The sequence below is a fragment of the Atractosteus spatula genome, chromosome 2, assembly GCF_055471065.1.
Source record: "Atractosteus spatula isolate fAtrSpa1 chromosome 2, fAtrSpa1.hap1, whole genome shotgun sequence".
NCBI lineage: Eukaryota > Metazoa > Chordata > Actinopteri > Semionotiformes > Lepisosteidae > Atractosteus > Atractosteus spatula.
The window spans coordinates 952,661-972,710 of record NC_142707.1 but is presented as its reverse complement, the minus strand read 5'-3'; the positions used below and the strand labels follow the sequence as shown (position 1 = coordinate 972,710).

Genomic DNA, 20,050 nt, shown 5'->3' with positions numbered 1-20,050 from the left:
TTTCTGAGCTCACATGTTGTTTCTTTCTTTGAGTTTCATAATACTACTATAAACTTATTCAGGTATAGCACTATTTTAAGTGCTATCTATATCCACCTGTCATCTGTCTATCTTTTATGTTGCTATTTGTAATCTGTCATCTGTAATTTGTTGGGGTTTTTTCTGCTATACGGTATATAGAGTGTAAGAACTGTTAAAAACGAAAGGAAGCCATTCAGCCTATAAAACCCATTTGGTAATAAGTAGCTAATTGATCCAGCCCTTTCCAAAAGGAAGACAGGGTCTCCGCTTCACCACCAACATGCCTGGGTAGCTCGTTTCATTCTCCTACAACCCTTTGTATAAAGAAGCGCCTCCTGTTCTCGGTTAGACATGCACTGCCATGTAATCTCCACTTGTGTCCTCTGGTTTGTGCTTCACTGGTCATATATAAATTAGACATTTATTTTCACAGAACCTCTCATGTTATTTTATTTTGTTTTTTGATTAGATGGTAGCTTACATTTATCAGGTCCTGTCAAGATTCGTTTCTGAGAAAAGTAAACATGAAGCTGTGACATTGTAGTTTCGTTAATGATGTTCCCTGTGCTCACTGAATTTACCTCCCCCGTTTCTCACAGCCGGTATTCAGTCTCAGAGTTGCTGAACTCTTCAGCAGCTTTTTTGCAGGACTGGAAAATTACAGCACCATGTATAGCCCACACATGAGGTGTAAAAGGAGAACAAATGGGACTTTGAGTACCGTACAGGAAAGAGTTAAAGAGACAGTGCGCCTTTAAAATATTCAAGTCAACCACAGTACACGAGCCAGAGAGTGAGCTGCATAAAGTGAAGAGAGAGGTGAGAATTTCAGACATACTGCAATCTGAATGCATATGTAACACGCACAGACAATTAACACGAATACTTGAAATGAGATGTCCTACGCTGTGAGTCATCAGTACCCGTTTCAAGGATTTGAGTCAGTAAGGTATTATTAGAAGATGAAGTAAGCCTGGGTCACCTGTGTGTGGACCTCCTCTATTCAAAGCACAACCTCCACCGGCAGCACAGCCGGAGCTCCTCTCTGTGAGGACTAGCCTGGCGCTGGAGTCTGCTTTAACGGAGTTTACAAAGAAAGCTCAGGAGGGATGACAGGGCCTGTCCTCCTCGTCTCAGAAGCCCTGACAGACGCCACGGACTCTGGAAGACCCCGAGCAGGAGGAGGGGAAAGGAGCTCTTCTGAGATGACAGGAAGTCTCGTTCACTGGTGAGACACAGTCCCAACACTCCGGCCCACACTCCGGGCTCCCTGAGCCCACAGCCCTGTCTGTGTTACCCTGCCACATTCCCAGGAAGCCCAGAGTCGAGGGAGTGGCCAGGGCTCGCTGGGAACGGAGCCGGCTGTTGCCAGGAGTCACTCGGAGTCAGGAACTGGAGAGCCAATATCCCTGCACCCCACCTGGGGGCAAATACAATCCCTCTTACGAAGACACCCAGGACAGGTACAGAGATGCTCTCCCTGAGTGGGTATATTTACACACCCACTGATGCTCACAATTATTCACGCCTTGTCTGTGGCACTAAAGCATTCTTCCTGTCTCACTGGTCCTCACACGTCGTCCGGCATATGGGAATGAGATGGACTTCCAGAGCAGAGCCCTCTTTACCTCCTGCCCCTCCTGCCCCTCCTTTCCTCCTGCCCCTCCTGTGCTCTGCGGTTCGTTCTGTCCAGGAGCTCCAGCTGGCAGAGGTGTCACGGTCCCTTCCTGTCTGCTACTGGCCCCGAAGCTGAGCTCCGGAGTTTCTAGGGCTGGAGCGCATCAGTGCAGCAGACACTCCGCCCCCTCCCTCCCCCTCCTCCTCCTCGCTCTGCCATCTGCTCCCGTTGGCATCCAGCGGTTCCGACAGCTGTTGTCACCAGCATGAGGTGACGCGGCTGAGTGTCGAGTCAAGCCGAGACAAAACGGTTACCGAGCTTCACGGAGAGACTAAACGCTGAAGATCTGGCGCACTTGGCCGAGGGGATGAAAGCTAGAGACGGCGGAGGGCAGCTGTGCGCCGAGATCACGTGTCTGAGACCCCTCTTCTTGAAAAAGTCTGTTTCTAACTGAACTTAGCTTTAGACGAGTCAACGGGCCGAGCTCCGCTGCGGAAGACAGGCGTCACGTAGCGTGGAACACTGTAATACGTCATGAATTCAAATAAAAATTGTACGAACATCATCATAGCCGTGACGATTAATGTTAAGAGCTCATCACAAGTACACTCTGCCCCTCCGGTTCAGAAAACTGTTGGAGCATATTACTCCGTTTTTACCGGCCACCCACCCAGACCGGACTGGAGTTTAATACCGCGTTTAAGCTGAAAGACGAACAATCCTAAATTCAGCATCATTGACAAACCAGACAGCCGGATTTGAAATGTCGCCCTCGAACATACCAGTAAGACTGTCCGGCTGTTCAGACGGTCTGATCTTCGCCATGAGCGTGAACGCAGATGCAAGTAAACAGTGGAACGAAATATCTTTCCTCCTGGTCCACGATGCAGACAGGACACTGACGCACATAGCACTGACATAGACGTTGTAGACGAGATACACACAGTGCAAAGTGCAGATCGTGCAAATGACAAGGTAAATAACATAACATCACTTATTAGCCCTATACAATTTATTGCATTAGGAATTTCTCATACCCCAGACTTGCTCTTCCCGAGAAACACAGACAGGGAGAGAAGCTGGGGGTCAGAGCGCAGGGTCAGCCATTGTACGGCACCCCTGGAGCAGTTGGGGTGAAGGGCCTTGCTCAGGGGCCCAACAGAGTAGGATTCCTCTGCCAGCCGCAGTATTTGAACCAGCAACCTTCCAGCCACAGGCGCAGATCCTGAGCTACAGAGCTACCGCTCCCATACATAATACACTATACACAACACACTGGGGGGATTTAAGCCCTGTTTCTGGAATTGGGGTGGGTGCCAGTAGATTCCAGGGTGCTGAGGAGCCTGACAGCCTGAGGGAAGAAGCTGTTCCAGAGTCTGGTGGAGCTAGCCAGTACACTGCGATATCTTTTCCCAGAGGGTAGGGGGGCAAAGAGTTCATGAGGGGTGGGAGGGGTCATCTGCTATACTGGAGGCCTATGCTCCTATATCATAAACTATACGTTGGTGACAGGTGACAGAAATGGGAGGCAGGGAGGCTCCAATGATCTTCTCAGTTCTTCCCACAATTCGCTGCAGGGTCCTGCAGTCTCGCTGTCGCTGCAGTGTCTGGGGCTGCCCGGTGCGCGCGGTCTCGTGGTCACTCTGCCCTTGTTTGACCCCTCCGCCAGGTGCGCTGTCGTGCCCCAAACCGTGCCTCTCCAGAGACCAGCCTTCAGTCCCACAGCACAACACGAGGAGGAAAGATCTGGTCTGCTACTACTGTACAACTGGCCCGCCTCATCGTCGCCGTCATCCTCGTGAGCGTTGGCTGCAGCAACACGTCTGTTCTGACGAAGCCCACCCAGCGCGCTTCTTCAGAATCCACACGAGGGACCTACGCATTTAAACCCCAGAACAGGGGCACTTATTTACATGAAGAGTGGTGGAAGTGTGGAACGCGTTTATCTAGCCACCCAATACCCTGTTTCTTTCGAGAAACACTTGGATGTGATGCTTGGATTAGGTAGCTACTAGGTACCAAACTAAAGGCTCTCTGGTGTGAAACCGGTCTGGTGTTGACAGCGGTGGGAGACGCAGACCGACTGGCAGCTCATGCTCCGCACTAGAAGCGCCGTTTCTAGTGACAAAGACCCACAGGAAGCGTCACGATTCCACAAATGTATTCCATTATTATAAAAAAAAATACACAATCCGGGTACTAACGCGACGCTCCCTCATGAATATCCTGCGGTCTAAAAGCCTAAAGGCATAAGCGCGCTGTTTCAAACGATTTGCGACAGCGAGCGCGAGTAGAATAAAACTCTGTCGTCATTATCATCATTATAAGAATAATGAATAAATCAGCCGCTTCGTGGGGCGGGGAGGTGACGCGCAGGGTGGCACGCGAGGCCTTGCACCTGTTGCGGGCGCGCCGCCGCCGCTAGGGGCGCTGTGTGCCGCCGCCGGTGTCCACACGGGCTCGCTGTCCGCCGCCGCGCTACCGTGGGCAGCGTCCCGGCCGCGATTTCTGTAGGATCGCGGATCTATTTCTTTTTTGGTTTTAATTTTAACAACGCGGCGAGACGTCCTTGCAGGATTCGGTTAGCGACCCACACACGACACAGCGGAAGACACACCTGGGGCTCGTGTATACGGGGGCTGGGGAGACATGCTCTCCGCTTAGAAGCGGGGAGAGAGAGAGCGAGTTCAAAGATGACATAACGTGTAGGAAAGAAAGAACCCCGCGATGCATTCCGCCCTGCTCTTCCAGCCGCGGTGAAACAGTCGAAGGCCCCTTCGGGCGGGTGTGGACGACGGACGCTGTTGAAGGCGCTCGAATCCTTCCCGCCACAGCGCAGCGCCCACATCCCTCAGCCTCCGCCGAAAACTCCCGAGTCGCGCCTGTGCCTTTCCGAGCGGAGGCGAAGCCGAGCGCAGAGAAAGAGCCGCTGTTCCCAACTCACCATCGCAAACAGCCATTTCATCGGCTTTTTTTTTTTTTTTTCTTGTGGTCACATTTTCGCTTTCATTATTTATTAAGAGCAGCAGCGCTCGGATTCCTGCGAGCCCGGGCTCTCGCCACAGCAGCGGTATTCGGCACGACTGACGAAACGGCGGTTATTATTTTGTTTTCTGTCGGGGTGCCAGTCGTAGTCTTTTCAGACATAATATAGGGCACCTACACAGGCGCCGTGTACGCGTCTTCACCCCGGCATGGTCGCGGTGCCGGTGCCGGTGCCGAGACCGAGAGGCGAGCCGGGCGCGCTGCAGGCGGAGAGACCGTGAAGGAGGAAGACGTCCCTGCTCGCCATGGCAGCGCCGAGGGTCGACACCTTGAGGCTGAGGGACGAGCGGCCGTGACTGTGCCGTAGGCGACAGTGCGCGGAGGTAACGGGGATTTAAAGATATTCACGCTAACAAAGCCGGCTGGGACTCCTGCGATGATGTCTCCCCATCTAGACGAGACGCGAGCGTTGCCGTCCGCGCAGGAGTAGCCCCCGCGGTCTCCGGCTGCGCTTTGTGTCGGTCGGCTCTCCCGCAGTCGGGTGGGCAGGTGAGGGCGTGTAGGGCTCTATGGAAGACCCGAAGACATGTCATGCACACGGAAAAGGAGGAAACGCTGTTTTCCCTTGAACCCTGTGTGGGCTTGCGGGGTCCCTCAGCGACACGGACCGCGGCCGCCCTGCTCCCGGGAACAAGCCCTTGGACGGAGTTGAGTCCCGGTGGCCGTCCCCCGTCCCCCGGTTTTTGAGGACTTAACCAGGACGCGCAGACAAAAAAAAAAAAAACAGACGAGAAGCTTGATTTTTTTGTCTCTGTTTTCATTTGTATTGGTATTTTATCAGATTGCTTTATTTACAAGGGACGTCAAAGCACGCCGCGTTTTTTTTTCGTGCTGTTTGATGGTTTCTTAAGCGCTTGTCCGTCCAGTGGGGTTATTTTGTATGTCGCTTGACTTCACTTCCACAGTCCGATCTTTATTAACTGCAACACGCGGGCAGAAATGGCCTGGAATTAAATTCACAGCCTTTGTCTCGACCACAAAGAGCGCGAAGCAGGTAAGACGCTGTTTTACACTCTCGTGTCTTTTCTGAGGCTCTTTCTCCCATCCTTAGTCATTTTATCCCAAAGGCGACGTTCGTCAATATAATGCTTTTAGGAAAGAGGTGCTTTTAGATACATTATATATCTATAAGGACTTTAAATTCCCGGCCTTTTGTGCCAGACTCTATGGCTTTTCTATAGCGTATGTATTTACAGCTGGTGGGGTATTAATTGTCTTTGCTGTAAGCCTGGCGCACGACTTGTTGGTATCGCTTATGCATGCGTGCATATTGATAGATTTGTACTGCAGTTTGCAAATGTAGCTCATATACTTCCTCGCTGGAGGAGGCAGCGGCCGTCTCGTACAGACAGATGTTAATGTTCAATTTGCAAGGGGCTTAGCTTCTCGATTTACATAATCACCTTTACGTCCGTGTGCTTTTGAGGCGTACTGTATAGGCTGGCGGTTTACACGCACAAGCAGCCGGTGCTAACGCCGTTCTCCCCGCCGCACAGATCCGGCCCCAGCACGCCTAAAGCGAGTTTGCCTGTCTTAATTACAGCGCTCGCAGAGCCGGGGAGACGGATGAAATTCGAGCGTCTATCAGGCAGCAAATTGATACGAATACAGCCGTGATATTCCACCCATTTATAAAGTCAAGCTTTGTGTTTAACATCGCATGCACTTGGCCGACGGTATTTATATTCTGGTCTCGTCGCTTGTAATTGTATTTTATACGTTGGATGCAGAGCGGGGCCGCCCGAGTCGGGATGATTCAGGCTTGTTTGGTTGGTGTATTTTCCGTCGCGCCCTCCCACTGAAGTCACGGCCGTGGGGCTCGGCTGTTGCTGTTGCTACCCAGTTCTCACCGCCCCCACCCCCCGCGCCCCGGTATCTACCCCCTCGACCCGCTGCCCCCGGTGTTCGCACAGACGCGAGCGCCGGTTCCGGCGGGCCTGGCGCCGGCCTGCGAGCAGCCGCACAGAGCGAGGCTCCGGCGGGGCCGGGCGGAATGTGGGTGTTCATCTGCGGGGGAAAAAACGAAGCAGTCTGCCTGTAGATCTGTCCGCCTCATCATCCTACACGTTTCTCTTGAACACCCCCCTTCCTCCACATTGTTCTCCTGCTACCTACACACACCAGCACGGGAGACACCCACCTTGCTGCCTGTCCACACGGAGACAGCGTCTCGTCAGGAAGACACCTGTATGGATTTTTAAAATTGAATTAATCTCTTCATTTCCCAAGGCATATAAAGGTGCCTCCTGCCACCTGCGTTTTCTCAGGCAGGAATTGCATAGTTAATTCAATTCTATATAATGTGAGGATGAATGCCTGTCTCTGTCTGTCCATCCCTGTTTAGACACATTTATCTTAAATGCTGTCCTTCACCTCTCTTGCTCTGTTGGCTGTGAATTTTCTACTTGAACTCCGGAGACCTATAATCACTTTCCTGCCCCCACTTGCTGATGTCCCCTTTCCCTGGGGCTCACAGGGGCATCTATCTCCTGTCCTGGGGACACTGGGCACTGCCCCCTGTGCCCCAGCCCCTGCCTGGGCAGCAGCAGGGTACAGTGAGCCTGGTACAGAGGGGAGTATCAGCCCTGCTGGCTGGACTGTGTTCAGTGTGCTAGCTGTCTGCTGCAGCTCTGTTGGCTGGACTGTGTTCAGTGTGCTAGCTGTCTGCTGCAGCTCTGTTGGCTGGACTGTGTTCAGTGTGCTAGCTGTCTGCTGCAGCTCTGTTGGCTGGACTGTGTTCAGTGTGCTAGCTGTCTGCTGCAGCTCTGGGTCCTGAGTCATGCTTTGTCTTTGGCACACAGAGCATTATAGATAATGACTTGTTTTTTAAAAGAAAGACAAGTGCCAAACCATCACCAAACAGATGACAGCTGATATCGCGCCTTTGCTAACTTTCATTTGGTTCTCAGCCTCAACAGTTTGGTAACAGCAAGGTCTAACCAGTAAAAGCCGAAGCACAAATAAGGAACAGAGGGATTGCAAACACACCCCATGCCAGGTGGTGCATCCACACACATCTGCAGATTCCCAGAGGCCTAATCCCAGCTGGAACCCTCACCTCAGTCCTGCCTACAAACACGGCATATTCTCTTACTCCTGCAAAACGTTCGAAATGGTTTGATCGCCAAAACACTTTAAAATGGGATGAGCTGTAGGTTTGAGCTAAAAAGATTATTGGCACACGAAGTAAGGGTAACTGCATGTATATAAGCAGACAGCATAGAGCTATTGTGGTCAGATTCTGATCCGAGCCATCAGCACAGATCCACCCGCATAAGAGAGAAACAAGAGGAGGTGTTTATGCCCATGAAACACTTTTAGTTGTTAGAATGTAACTGATCCAAGGATTTCTTTCAGCCAGTTATTAAAACGAGAACCAGCTAGGCAGCTTGTTCCCCACTCCCACCCCTCTTCATGTAAAGCAATGTCTCCTGTTCTCTGTTTGAAATGCACTTCCCCGCAGTTCCCACTTGGCCGCATTGCCGCAACTGAAACTCTCACCTCCGGTTGGCCAGCCCCTCTCAGCCCATGAATGCACCAAACCCAGATCACAGGAGAACCAGACTCTCACTGTGGGGGTTCTGAGAGACCAGGCAGAGTCGGGTCACCACTGCAGGTACTGGTGCACCCCAGTGGTACTGACATCCCGCAAGTCTGGTTTGGTCACTTGTTTTACTCCAGATACAGACGGATACAGAATCACGAGTACAGATCTCCTTCCTATGCTAGTAGGGACAGGTGGTGTGATGTAGGGTCGAGTTTTTGCATCAGTGTATTTGGTTAATCCGTTTTTCTAGGGCTTGGTAACCTTCCCTCTGTTGTATGGGTGTAAGATTTCTGAATTAAAAATCCGTGGCCGAGCAGTGCTGCACGAGACCTACTGTACGTAACCAGGATTCCTGGAGAGGATGTCTTGTGTTCATGTGCAGGGAGGGAGCTCTGTGGGCCGGTGCCTCTCAAACACGAGGCCCTGGCTGACAGTGGAGACCACAGAGCTGCAGGTTCCACCTTTCCTGCCATCCTGCTCCAGACAAAACTAGGGTGTGCAGCCCCAGGTACGTAGTGTTGAGGCCACCGGAGATTGTGGGTTAGAAAACTCTGGACAGCAGTACAACACACGAACGCTAACACCATGGCCAGGTGTCTGTTTAAAAAAAACATCACTTTGAATTTAAAAAGGAAGTATAACCCCCGATCTGCTTGCCAAATTACATTGCTTTCTCAGGCTAGCAAGTCCCTAGCTCCACTTGAAGTTATTTTATTCCAAATGAGAAGTTCCACATGAGAATCGCATGAGTTACAACAGTGATGCTGTACACATTACCAGGAGCTTCTAGCTGTGCTTTGAGTTTGTGACGGTGGGAGGGCTGGTCCAGGCAGGGCCTGTGTCCTGCTGGCATGCGCGACACTTATTAGCTTCCCCCTGCGCTGGGAGCACGGCGCAGGAGAGCTGGCCTCTGCTCACATTGAATACTGCTGCAGGGAGAAAGAGCTGCAGGAACACGTTTCCGCCGCTTGCTCGATACAGGGGAAAAGGAGGCGAAAACTAAGGCACCTGCTTCGAAGTGCCAGAACGAGAGAACGCTTGGACAGGAGGGGCTCAGGCAGAGTAAGGAGCTGCGTCGGCACGCGCAGGCTGCAGAGGAGCAGATACAGGCTCAGTCCCAAACACAGCGCTTCTCTTCAGTACAGAATAAACCTTCACCTGTTCCTCTGCACCTGCTCACAAGCCTGACTGGCTGCGATTCTAGTCCTGCCGGGGAATCTCTCCGATTCTTACAGAAAAGTGCAGCACCAGCTGGTTGAACACGTGTAAACTGAAAGTCTACAAAATCATTTATTTAGAATTGTTTTCATTAATAAAATCGTCGTTGCTTTAAGTTCTTTCATGCCTGTAGGATCCCTGTGATGTAGACTTCTATTCCTATCAATAGGAGCAAGTTTAACCCATCCAATTCTAAAGGGATTGAAGAAGGTTGTGTGTTAGAGAGAAGACTTTAACAACATCAGTGCTATTTGTGTAGCAGGAGAGAAGAGATTTTCCATGATTGAGGCTCAGCAGGTCTCTGATGCAGGCTGGTACCAGCCCAGTTCCGGTCTGTCATGATGTGGCATCTGTCTGGGACCCAGCCGGTGTCTGTACCCCTAAACTGAGCCACAAACCTGCCAGACAGAACCCAAACACAGCCAGAAATATGACAGACTACCAAGACTTCCAGGCCACAGGAGCTCTGTGTCTGCATATGAGAGAAGGGCAGGTAGGAGTGGATAGGTAGGTACCATCTCCATTAATCTGAAGTTCACCAGAGGGCTGGTCTTCAGGAAGAGCTCTTGCTTGTGATCTCCTGTCTTATAAGGGTATCCTCTTCAACCACATGGCTTGGCAGCTAGTTCCACACTCCCACCACCCTTTGTGGAAAGAAGCGCCTGGCTACTGTTTCTGATTTCTAAGGCGATTCCCGGTAGTTTCCTCTCGCGTCTCTGGCAGGCCGAGTGACAGCCCTGTTGGCCGCTCGCAGTGCCCGCTGTGCTTCAGCGGTCTGAAATCCACCACACCCCTTCCCACAAAACGGAAGGGAAGGCCAGGCTACAGAAATGTGCTTGATTAACTTTTACTTCAGGCTCGGATCGCATTTAACGTTTTTGTGCATTGTAAATTGTGTCCGTTGGGGTGCAGGTGTCTGTTTGTCTGTGTTCACGCCCTTCTGTTGTCCTGGCAACCAGTGTCCGTGTTTTATCCCGGTTGGGCCGGTACGCTGGCCATCAGCACGAGGTGCCAGGGTTTCCCGAAATCCCGCATGGCCTTGGCCTGGAGACGCTGGGAATGCGGTGGTTGAGATCTCTGAGGCTCTGCTGGGCTCCGGCTACACTGGAAACATGTTACTCCTCCTGTGTCTAGAAAAATGCACGCGCACACCCACACAGGCACAAGGCATAAGGTTCTGTAGCCTAGCAACAGGCTGCTGTAATTACCGTGACAGAAACACATTTGCATCCCGGTTTCCCGTCTTGAGACTGGAGACAATGGGCCACCCATCCTCTGCAGCACCCTCCCCTCACCTCTGCTGCTCGCTGGCCCACGTCCAGTCCCCACTCCCACACTGTCCCCCAGTGTCTCCCCATCCTTAACCCACTGGCCCACTCCCACTCCCACACTGTCCCCCAGTTTCTCTCCATCCTAAACCCACTGGCCCACTCCCTCCCACACTGTCCCCCAGTGTCTCCCCATCCTAAACCCACTGGCCCACTCCCACTCCCACACTGTCCCCCAGTTTCTCTCCATCCTAAACCCACTGGCCCACTCCCTCCCACACTGTCCCCCATCTCCCCATCCTAAACCCACTGGCCCACTCCCACTCCCACACTGTCCCCCAGTGTCTCCCCATCCTGAACCCACTGGCCCACTCCCACTCCCACACTGTCCCCCAGTGTCTCCCCATCCTAAACCCACTGGCCCACTCCCACTCCCACACTGTCCCCCAGTGTCTCCCCATCCTAAACCCACTGGCCCACTCCCACTCCCACACTGTCCCCCAGTGTCTCCCCATCCTAAACCCACTGGCCCACTCCCTCCCACACTGTCCCCCATCTCCCCATCCTAAACCCACTGGCCCACTCCCACACTGTCCCCCAGTGTCTCCCCATCCTAAACCCACTGGCCCACTCCCACTCCCACACTGTCCCCCAGTGTCTCCCCATCCTAAACCCACTGGCCCACTCCCACTCCCACACTGTCCCCCAGTGTCTCCCCATCCTAAACCCACTGGCCCACTCCCACTCCCACACTGTCCCCCAGTGTCTCCCCATCCTAAACCCACTGGCCCACTCCCTCCCACACTGTCCCCCATCTCCCCATCCTAAACCCACTGGCCCACTCCCACACTGTCCCCCAGTGTCTCCCCATCCTAAACCCACTGGCCCACTCCCACTCCCACACTGTCCCCCAGTTTCTCCCCATCCTAAACCCACTGGCCCACTCCCTCCCACACTGTCCCCCAGTGTCTCCCCATCCTAAACCCACTGGCCCACTCCCACTCCCACACTGTCCCCCAGTGTCTCCCCATCCTAAACCCACTGGCCCACTCCCTCCCACACTGTCCCCCAGTGTCTCCCCATCCTAAACCCACTGGCCCACTCCCACTCCCACACTGTCCCCCATCTCCCCATCCTAAACCCACTGGCCCACTCCCTCCCACACTGTCCCCCCATGTCTCCCCATCCTAAACCCACTGGCCCACTCCCACTCCCACACTGTCCCCCAGTGTCTCCCCATCCTAAACCCACTGGCCCACTCCCACTCCCACACTGTCCCCCAGTGTCTCCCCATCCTAAACCCACTGGCCCACTCCCTCCCACACTGTCCCCCAGTGTCTCCCCATCCTAAACCCACTGGCCCACTCCCACTCCCACACTGTCCCCCAGTGTCTCCCCATCCTAAACCCACTGTCTCACTCCCACTCCCACACTGTCCCCCCATGTCTCCCCATCCTAAACCCACTGGCTCAGTCCCACTCCCACCGTGCCCCAACTGTTCCTGGGTTTCTCAGGGCTCGTTTGCTCTGGTCCTGGGTTTCTCAGGGTTCGTTTGCTCTGGGCTGGTCGTCTCTGCTCAGGGAGTGTGCCTGACTGGGCAGGAGCTGTGCAGGTGCTCTCCTCACACTTCCACACCCCGGCTGCGCGGCGTTGGTCCGGGGAGGGGGCCCTCCGAGCGCGGCACACCCTGCGCCTCGGGATTCGGCTGAGCTGCTGCTCCACTGGAGCCGCCCGCCTCTCGGGGGGCCGCCTCTGTCCCGCGTGTCACCCCTCTCCTGGCCGCCTGAGGCTCTGCTCTCGTTCTCCACAATCACACCGTTACAAGGTATGAGCCCACACACACTCCCACGCACACGCCTCACCGACACACAGGAAGGAGAGATCTGAGGTCCCGTAGCTTAGCAACAGGCTGGGTGATCACTGTGGCGGCTCCAGCTAGTGGAGGACTGCAGAGCCGCATTTCTGGGGGCCACGGGGGGCGGCATCAGGTGACCCCTGTTCCAGGACAACGCGATGGGATAGTTTTGCAGGCGTCGTGACGAATCGGCGTGATTAGAGCAGGCGTGGTCAGTCTTGGCGTCTGGAATCATGGCCGTTGCATAACTTTGAACCTTCTAATAGCATAGATAGAAAACTGATCTTTAATTGTTTAATTACCCAGGTGCTGCAGATGAGCTGGAGCGAACACATGCATTGACCCGGTATCCAGGTGGCAGGGTAACCAGCCCTAGACTAGATCCCTCACTAGTACTTGAAAAAGATGTTTGAAATGTAAAAAAAAATGGCATTTGTTTTTCTTCCACGTCCCCCACTTGGTGTTGGACTTTTTAATCGTTCACATGGCTGCTCGAACCCGTGCACAGGCTTTACCCCATCAGAGCACACAGAGCAGAGCTCAGGGTCAGACAGGAGGACTGCACACACCCAGATTAAACATCAAATTAACTGAAAACCATTCTATACTGAGAACAGGAATGTGGGACAAGCTGCCCAGCCTTGTTACTGAAGCTGATACCCGTCTTCTTTCAAGAAACGTCTGGATGAGATCCTCCAATTAGGACAGGATGCACATCTTTACACAGAGTAGCGGGGGCATGGACCAAGCCACCAGCCAGGCTGTTGAAGCTGATAGCCCGGCTTCTTCCAAGAAGGGGCTGTATGGGATCCTCAGATCAGTCAGCATTTAAAGCCATTAGAGCTAGAGGGTGCCGGATGAGTCCTGTCTCTGGTGTCTGAAACCCCGGAGGGGCCTGACCGTGTCTACGTGCCACACCGATTGGAGCCAGTGTCACCGTGCCGGCCCTGTGGACACTGCTGGGTGACGAACGTGCGCAGTGCGTGTCTCTCAGCGCGAGCTGGCATGCTGTGGGAGAAGGGGGAGATGCTGCACCCAGACAGCGGGACGCAGGAACACTCACCGCTCTCTCTCCCCTGTCTGCAGGTGCGGCGGAGGAAAAGAGCGGAAACGGGAAAATGGGGCGACGCAGATCGAGGCGCCCTGGTTCCTTCTGAGCGGAGCGTCAGCCCCCGGGGAGAGCGCACCAGCACGAGGCCGAGGAGCACGGCGGGGGGAGGGGTCCGGAGGCCGGCCGGTCGGGAGCCAGCGAGCACAGCGGGGGGCCGAGGAGGAGGAGGAGGAGGAGGGATGGCCAACGGCAGTGAGAGCGGAGACGGGGGGCCGGGGAACCCCTTGGCAGCGGTAGCTGCGGCGGCAGGTGGGGGCTCCTCAGTGGTGTCCACCTACGTCAAGCTGGTCCTGCTGGGCCTGATCATCTGCGTGAGCCTGGTGGGCAACCTGGTGGTGTCTCTGCTGGTGCTCAAGGACCGCGCCCTCCACAAAGCCCCCTACTACTTCCTGCTGGACCTCTGCCTGGCCGACACCATTCGCTCGGCCGTCTGCTTCCCCTTCGTGCTGGTGTCCATCAAGAACGGCTCGGCCTGGACCTACAGCGTGCTGAGCTGCAAGATCGTGGCCTTCATGGCAGTGCTCTTCTGCTTCCACGCGGCCTTCATGCTCTTCTGCATCAGCGTGACTCGCTACATGGCCATTGCCCACCACCGCTTCTACTCCAAGCGCATGACCTTCTGGACCTGCGTGGCGGTGGTGTGCATGGTGTGGACCCTCTCGGTGGCCATGGCCTTCCCGCCCGTCTTCGACGTGGGCACCTACAAGTTCATCCGAGAGGAGGACCAGTGCATCTTTGAGCACCGCTACTTCAAGGCCAACGACACCCTGGGCTTCATGCTGATGCTGGCCGTGCTCATCCTGGCCACCCACGTGGTCTACATGAAGCTGCTGCTCTTCGAGTACAAGCACCGCAAGATGAAGCCCATCCAGATGGTGCCGGCCATCAGCCAGAACTGGACCTTCCACGGCCCTGGCGCCACGGGGCAGGCGGCCGCCAACTGGATCGCAGGTTTCGGGCGGGGGCCCATGCCGCCCACCCTGCTGGGCATCCGGCAGAACGTGCACAACCAGAACCGGCGCCTGCTGGGCATGGAGGAGTTCAAGGCGGAGAAGAGGCTGGGCCGCATGTTCTACGTCATCACCTTGTTTTTCCTCGTGCTGTGGTCGCCCTACATCGTGGCCTGCTACTGGCGCGTCTTCGTGCAGGCCTGCACCATACCTCACCGCTACCTCTCCACCACCGTGTGGATGAGCTTCGCCCAGGCCGGGGTCAACCCCATCATCTGCTTCCTCCTCAACAAGGACCTGAAGAAGGGGCTGCTGGCCCACCTGCCCTCCTGCTGCAGGACTAAGCCACAGCTGCCCCGCGAACCCTACTGCGTCATGTGAGGGGGGTGCAGGGGGGTGGGGCGTGGGGGTCTGGGGCAGCGCAGGCCCCTCTGCGGGGGTGGGGGCTGGCCTTTGAGTCTGAAGGGGGTCCGAGGGGTCTGGAGGAGAGCCAAGCCTAAAGTCCAGTAAGGCCCTCCACCTGTCCTCTCTTGTGCGTGTATTATCCGAGTCGCTTTGCTTCCCAGTGAGCGGCACTCTGACACAGGCTTCTTGCACCTGTGACCACGGCCAGCAGGGGGCAGTGAGAGTCTGCAGCGCGGGGCCCCCAGTCGTTCTCATTCGGGGCGAATTGTACTGTAACACGCAGGGCAGGCGGAGTGTCTGACTTTTTCTTTGGCAGATATGATCTGAAAGTCTTTGCTCTGAATGGGCGGATTGCAGGGGGTGACTCTCTCCTGACGCGGCGCTTTGTTAAAGGAGCTCAAGCAGCCTGACCACCTTCTTTAGCGCAGTTATGCAAAGCTAGGCGATGTCAGAGCTTAAATAAGCCATCTTGCGAAGGGGAAGAAATCGTTCCCAAGCAAACAAACCGGGGCTGTTTGTTTGTGGTTGAAAACGTTGTGGAGTCTGAGACCGTGTTCTTGTCGTTGTAGTTTTCTGTCTCTCAAAGAGAAACAGAATCGGCGAAGGATGAGTTAAAACGGGAAGCACCTGAGACGCATGCACTGGGGATCGCTGTGTTTCTTAGAATGATAAAAAATACTTGAATCAGAATCATTTCACAATAGTTAAGTAAAATGAGCCTTTTTTCTGTCCTGCTGTAGAATATTCTGAGCCAGAGAGATACTGAAGCTTTGGCCAGTAGATAAGTGCGACTCCACAGCAGGAATGTAAACCTCCTGACATTTAGGACAGGCTGGGATTGGAACAGCTGCCTGTGAGTGAGATATTCCCAGGGCCCCAGACAGCCGGAATGAAGGCCACCAATAACACTCTCAAGGGGAAGATAGTGCTCAGTCTCTGACTCGCATGCGAGGAGGAACTCTGTCACCTTGTTACTGAAGTTCTTCTTCAGAGAGCTGCGGGGCACAGTGTGGTGGTCTTTGAGCATGTAGGAATCATCATTAATATCTGCCCACACAGCAGGAAGTAATATCCTCCTGTATATTCGCTGCTCTCGTTTCCTGTGTTGTTGTGTTTTGTTGTCTAACATTTCTATATGAGTTGGGGGAAAGTTCTCTTTTCCATTTCCCACCTCCACCAAGTTCCCACCTCTTTTAAACCCCTGTGAAATGGAGAAGGAGGTGGAAGGATAAGCAGGGCTGCTGAAGCCTTTCGGAGGTTTGAGAGCTGTGTGCTGCCAGGCTCAGCAGGTGACCCTGAGCTGATGGGCAGGTCGGGAACCAGAGGCGGAGGCGGAGGCCTCTGGAACTGTGACTTCTCTCGGGAAATCGGATCCTGTCGGTGTCAGAGGCATCCAGCCTGCTGGACCGAAGGCCCTGAGCCAGGAGGGTGTGCCGGGCAGGTGAAGGGGCAAGGGGCACGGACCCAGGGACGGCGCAGAGGTAGAGCCCACATCAGCAGCAGGAGGACTAGTGGCAGGAGTGCCACAGTCTGTCATGGGAAGTGGATCCAGAGGTTTTCCCACCTTCCTGTTCAGCGGGAAGAGTTTCCTGGCAGAAGCTCAAGGATTATTTTCATGGACCCTAATGCAGGACAATTTCCTAGTGAAATGAGCTCATGCTTTTCTCTCAAACTGGGAGAGAGAGAGGGAGGCAGTGTGGGCTAGTGGTTAGAGCTGAGGCACTGGGAGAGAGAGAGGGAGGCAGTGTGGGCTAGTGGTTAGAGCTGAGGCACTGGGACAGAGAGAGGGAGGCAGTGTGGGCTAGTGGTTAGAGCTGAGGCACTGGGACAGAGAGAGGGAGGCAGTGTGGGCTAGTGGTTAGAGCTGAGGCACTGGGACAGAGAGAGAGGGAGGCAGTGTGGGCTAATGGTTAGAGCTGAGGCACTGGGACAGAGAGAGGGAGGCAGTGTGAGCTAGTGGTTAGAGCTGGAGGAGGAATTTACGCATTATTTTAGACTGAAGACCTGCCTGGAAAATAAGATAAAAGGGCATTGTGACTGCAGGTCAGTCAGCGTACACAGTGCAGAGACTGAAGTCTCAGAAAGTCTCAGGAGTGACAAGCGCACTGAGTCACTCCTGGTTAACGAACTAACGAAGTTACAAACCAAGTGGTTCCTTGCTGGTGTTTGTGATCAGATCTCTCCCTTTTCTGTGCTCGGGAGTGACTGTGGGTGTTTTCAGGGAGGTGGCGAAGGAAAACTGAGGGGAGCTCGGCTGGGAGGGACAGGTGTTCAAGTAGTCTGCAGGACAGCATTGCAGGAGGAGATCCTTGGACCAACTAAAGGACTGAGTAGCTTCCTCTCGTCTGGGACGGTCGTTCATTGAGAATAATTTCGGGTTCCAGACACGGCGACCTGTCGGACAGCACGGGGTGCGGACTAACGAGCCCAGTATGCTCAAGTTGATCCCACTGATTGCAGCTCTTTTACTACAATGCCAGTCAGAAATTATCTTAAGATCTTTAGATATTGTGGATTACAATATGCTTATCAAACTAACTCACGCCTCATCCATGCAGTTCAGTAGTTTTCCTTTAGATTCCAGCAGTCTCACAGGACTTTCGCAGGAAATAATTGGCCTTTCACAGGAAATGCAGGAAACGGCCTGTGCATTTGCTTCAGGTTGGCATAGAGCTGTCCTCCAGTTTGTCACAGCAGGGAGATATTTCCACACAGTGCCAAGGGCAGAAAGGGACATTATTTTAAATTCAAACTTGACATACGTGGAGCAACTGCAACAAAACCCCAAGCTCAAAACAGAGGAGGCACAAACACTGGCACATACAGTATATTTTGCAGGTGCATCACGCAGGGGTTGACATGATACTAATTGGATAACTAACCCGGAGACAGACATTCTGAGGAACAACTGGACAGTTCAACTGTTTTGGGGGCTTATTGTAAATCTCAGAGCTCTGAATATAGCAGGAGCGCGGGTCAGGCTGTTTCCCCAGTGACAAACGAGTGCTTCCGCCCAGCCAGGACATGACTCAGCAAGCGTCGTGTCAGAAGTCTCGGCCAGGTCTCGGAGCAGCGGCTCGCTGTTCAGCAGGCTGCCCCTGGAGAAAGCTGGTGACAGGTTCACTGCAGGGGGCAGTTCGCAAAGTCGCGGGCAGCAGACAGTGTGGCCACACGGCACATGGCCAGGCTCTCTTTAGGAACAGAAACAGTTTGTTGGAAATTGGGCGAATGCACATGCTTTGTTTTTTCTAACAAAACTGAGGGTTTAGAGCCCTTGTCATTCCTTGCATGAAGACGGGCACTGTCCTAAGGCCTTTGACCGTGTTTTGCAAAAGTAACATGGTGTTTGATTGTAAAAGCCTCTTCTGACAGGGCTGCAAGATTAAATTCCTTCCCGAGCAGCTAGCTGTCCGAGCCAAAGCTTCTCTCAGTTTCCGTAGTGCTGAACAAGCGGAATTCTCTGGCTGGAATTCTGGTCCATCAGAGGTCCAGCAGCTGTCCTGCTTGTGTATTTATACGGCCAACCGTGCTCCGTCCACACTCTCGGACCCTCTTCCACCTGTCCCCCGACATCAGAGCTTGGGGTGCAAGGCCTGGATACACTCTGGACGGGACGGCAGGGGAGTGCAGGACAATTACACACATTCGCACAAACAGTCACATGCACACACACACACCCGCACTCCTCTGCTCAGCCCGTGTGTCTCTGGAAGGCGGCAGGACAGCGGAGCTCTGGGAGAAAATCCACACGGACACAGAGATCATACTGAAGCAGGGAGTGGTTTGGAAAAAAAGACGTGTAAGTGAAGATAAAGTAGCTTAGTTTGCGTTTTCTAAAAGGATAGAGTGGGATTAACACTGTGCCATCTGCTGTTGACTAAACCACACAGAGGGGACCAGGATAAAAAGTTGTAAGCGAAGTCAGACCATTTCTCTCTGCTCAGCTGCCTACTGGGGATACCCCCACACTGAGCAGGAAGTAGAACCTCATTTCCTGTTGCCTTAGTTGACACAGATTCTGTTCGTTCAGACAGGAAGGAGTGCTCGTAGTGGCTCCTTCTAGGACAAACGGAGAATCCATTGCGGATATTCTGGAAAAGACTGGAAAAGTCTGGTTAGCCGCTGCCGACCGAGGGAACAGCCACAAGTCTGTAGCTGTGGAGTGCGGGAGGGTTAACGATGTCACCGGCCGGGCAGGGGGTGATGAAAATCAGATTGCAGGACACAGACAGGTCCAGTCTGAGCTGCTCGTGGGTCTTGTTTGGCCTGTGTCTGTCAGTTGGTGTGTGAGCTGCAGGAGCAGCTGAGTTGCGGGAGTTCGCAGGGAGGTGTAAGGGCCCGGACAGCGCTTTCTGAGACGAGGCTTTAGGGTGGAGAAGGGACTGTGTTGGGAGAGATGGGGGCGGGACATTAACATCTGCCTACCAGACAGAGATGCTGTTTCCTGTACTGTACGTTCGCTCTTACTTTATTTCTGTCCCTGTCGGTTGCAAAAAGCAAAAAATGGAAAAAGCCGATGAAAGGTCCTACTCACGTGTGAAAAATAAAAGAGCAAGACAAGAAATGAGAATCCTAGTTTACACTCTGGTGGCCTTGTGTGAAAGGAACCAGACCTCCTCTCCAACGGGTCTCTCTGTCGTGTGTTGCAGCTCTCCCTGGTCGCCGTGACCGGACCGCAGAGGCGCGGGGACCAGCCAGCACGCACGCTCTAGGAGCGCGCCGCTGGGGGACTCTGGACTTGCGGAAGACTGATTTTCCTTGTGGGAGGGGGGAAGCTTAATGGAAGAAAAAAAATCACCTCTCGCCTTTCAGGACCGCGTCTGAGACGCAGCAGGAGCGACACACGGTTGCCGAAGGCAGGAGGCAGTGGACTGTGCAGGAGCCTCTCTGAGACACTGTCCTCAGCAGGGAGCTGGGGGGCGCGAGGGGCTCTGGGGTTTTGAAGACTGTGGGGGTCTGATGCGGACTGGGGTGGGGGGGTAGTTTGGGCCAAAGGGCGGGGTGAGAGGTGT

General features: G+C 54.0%; 1 protein-coding gene across 1 annotated transcript; it reads left to right on the top strand.

Moving 5' to 3' along the window:
• Positions 1-4,567: 4,567 nt before the first annotated feature.
• gpr173 (G protein-coupled receptor 173) lies at positions 4,568-19,542 on the top strand. Its single transcript, XM_088928926.1, has 2 exons — positions 4,568-5,678; positions 13,659-19,542. The coding sequence occupies exons 1-2, from the start codon at positions 5,565-5,567 to the stop codon at positions 15,012-15,014; spliced, it is 1,470 nt and encodes a 489-aa protein (XP_088785052.1). The 5' UTR covers positions 4,568-5,564; the 3' UTR covers positions 15,015-19,542.
• Positions 19,543-20,050: the final 508 nt, after the last annotated feature.

Coding starts and splice junctions, on each gene's coding strand:
- gpr173 (XM_088928926.1), top strand. CDS start 5,565: ATGTCGCTTGACTTCACTTCCACAGTCCGATCTTTATTAACTGCAACA. Junction 5,679..13,658: donor CCACAAAGAGCGCGAAGCAG/GTAAGACGCTGT, acceptor CCCTGTCTGCAG/GTGCGGCGGAGGAAAAGAGC.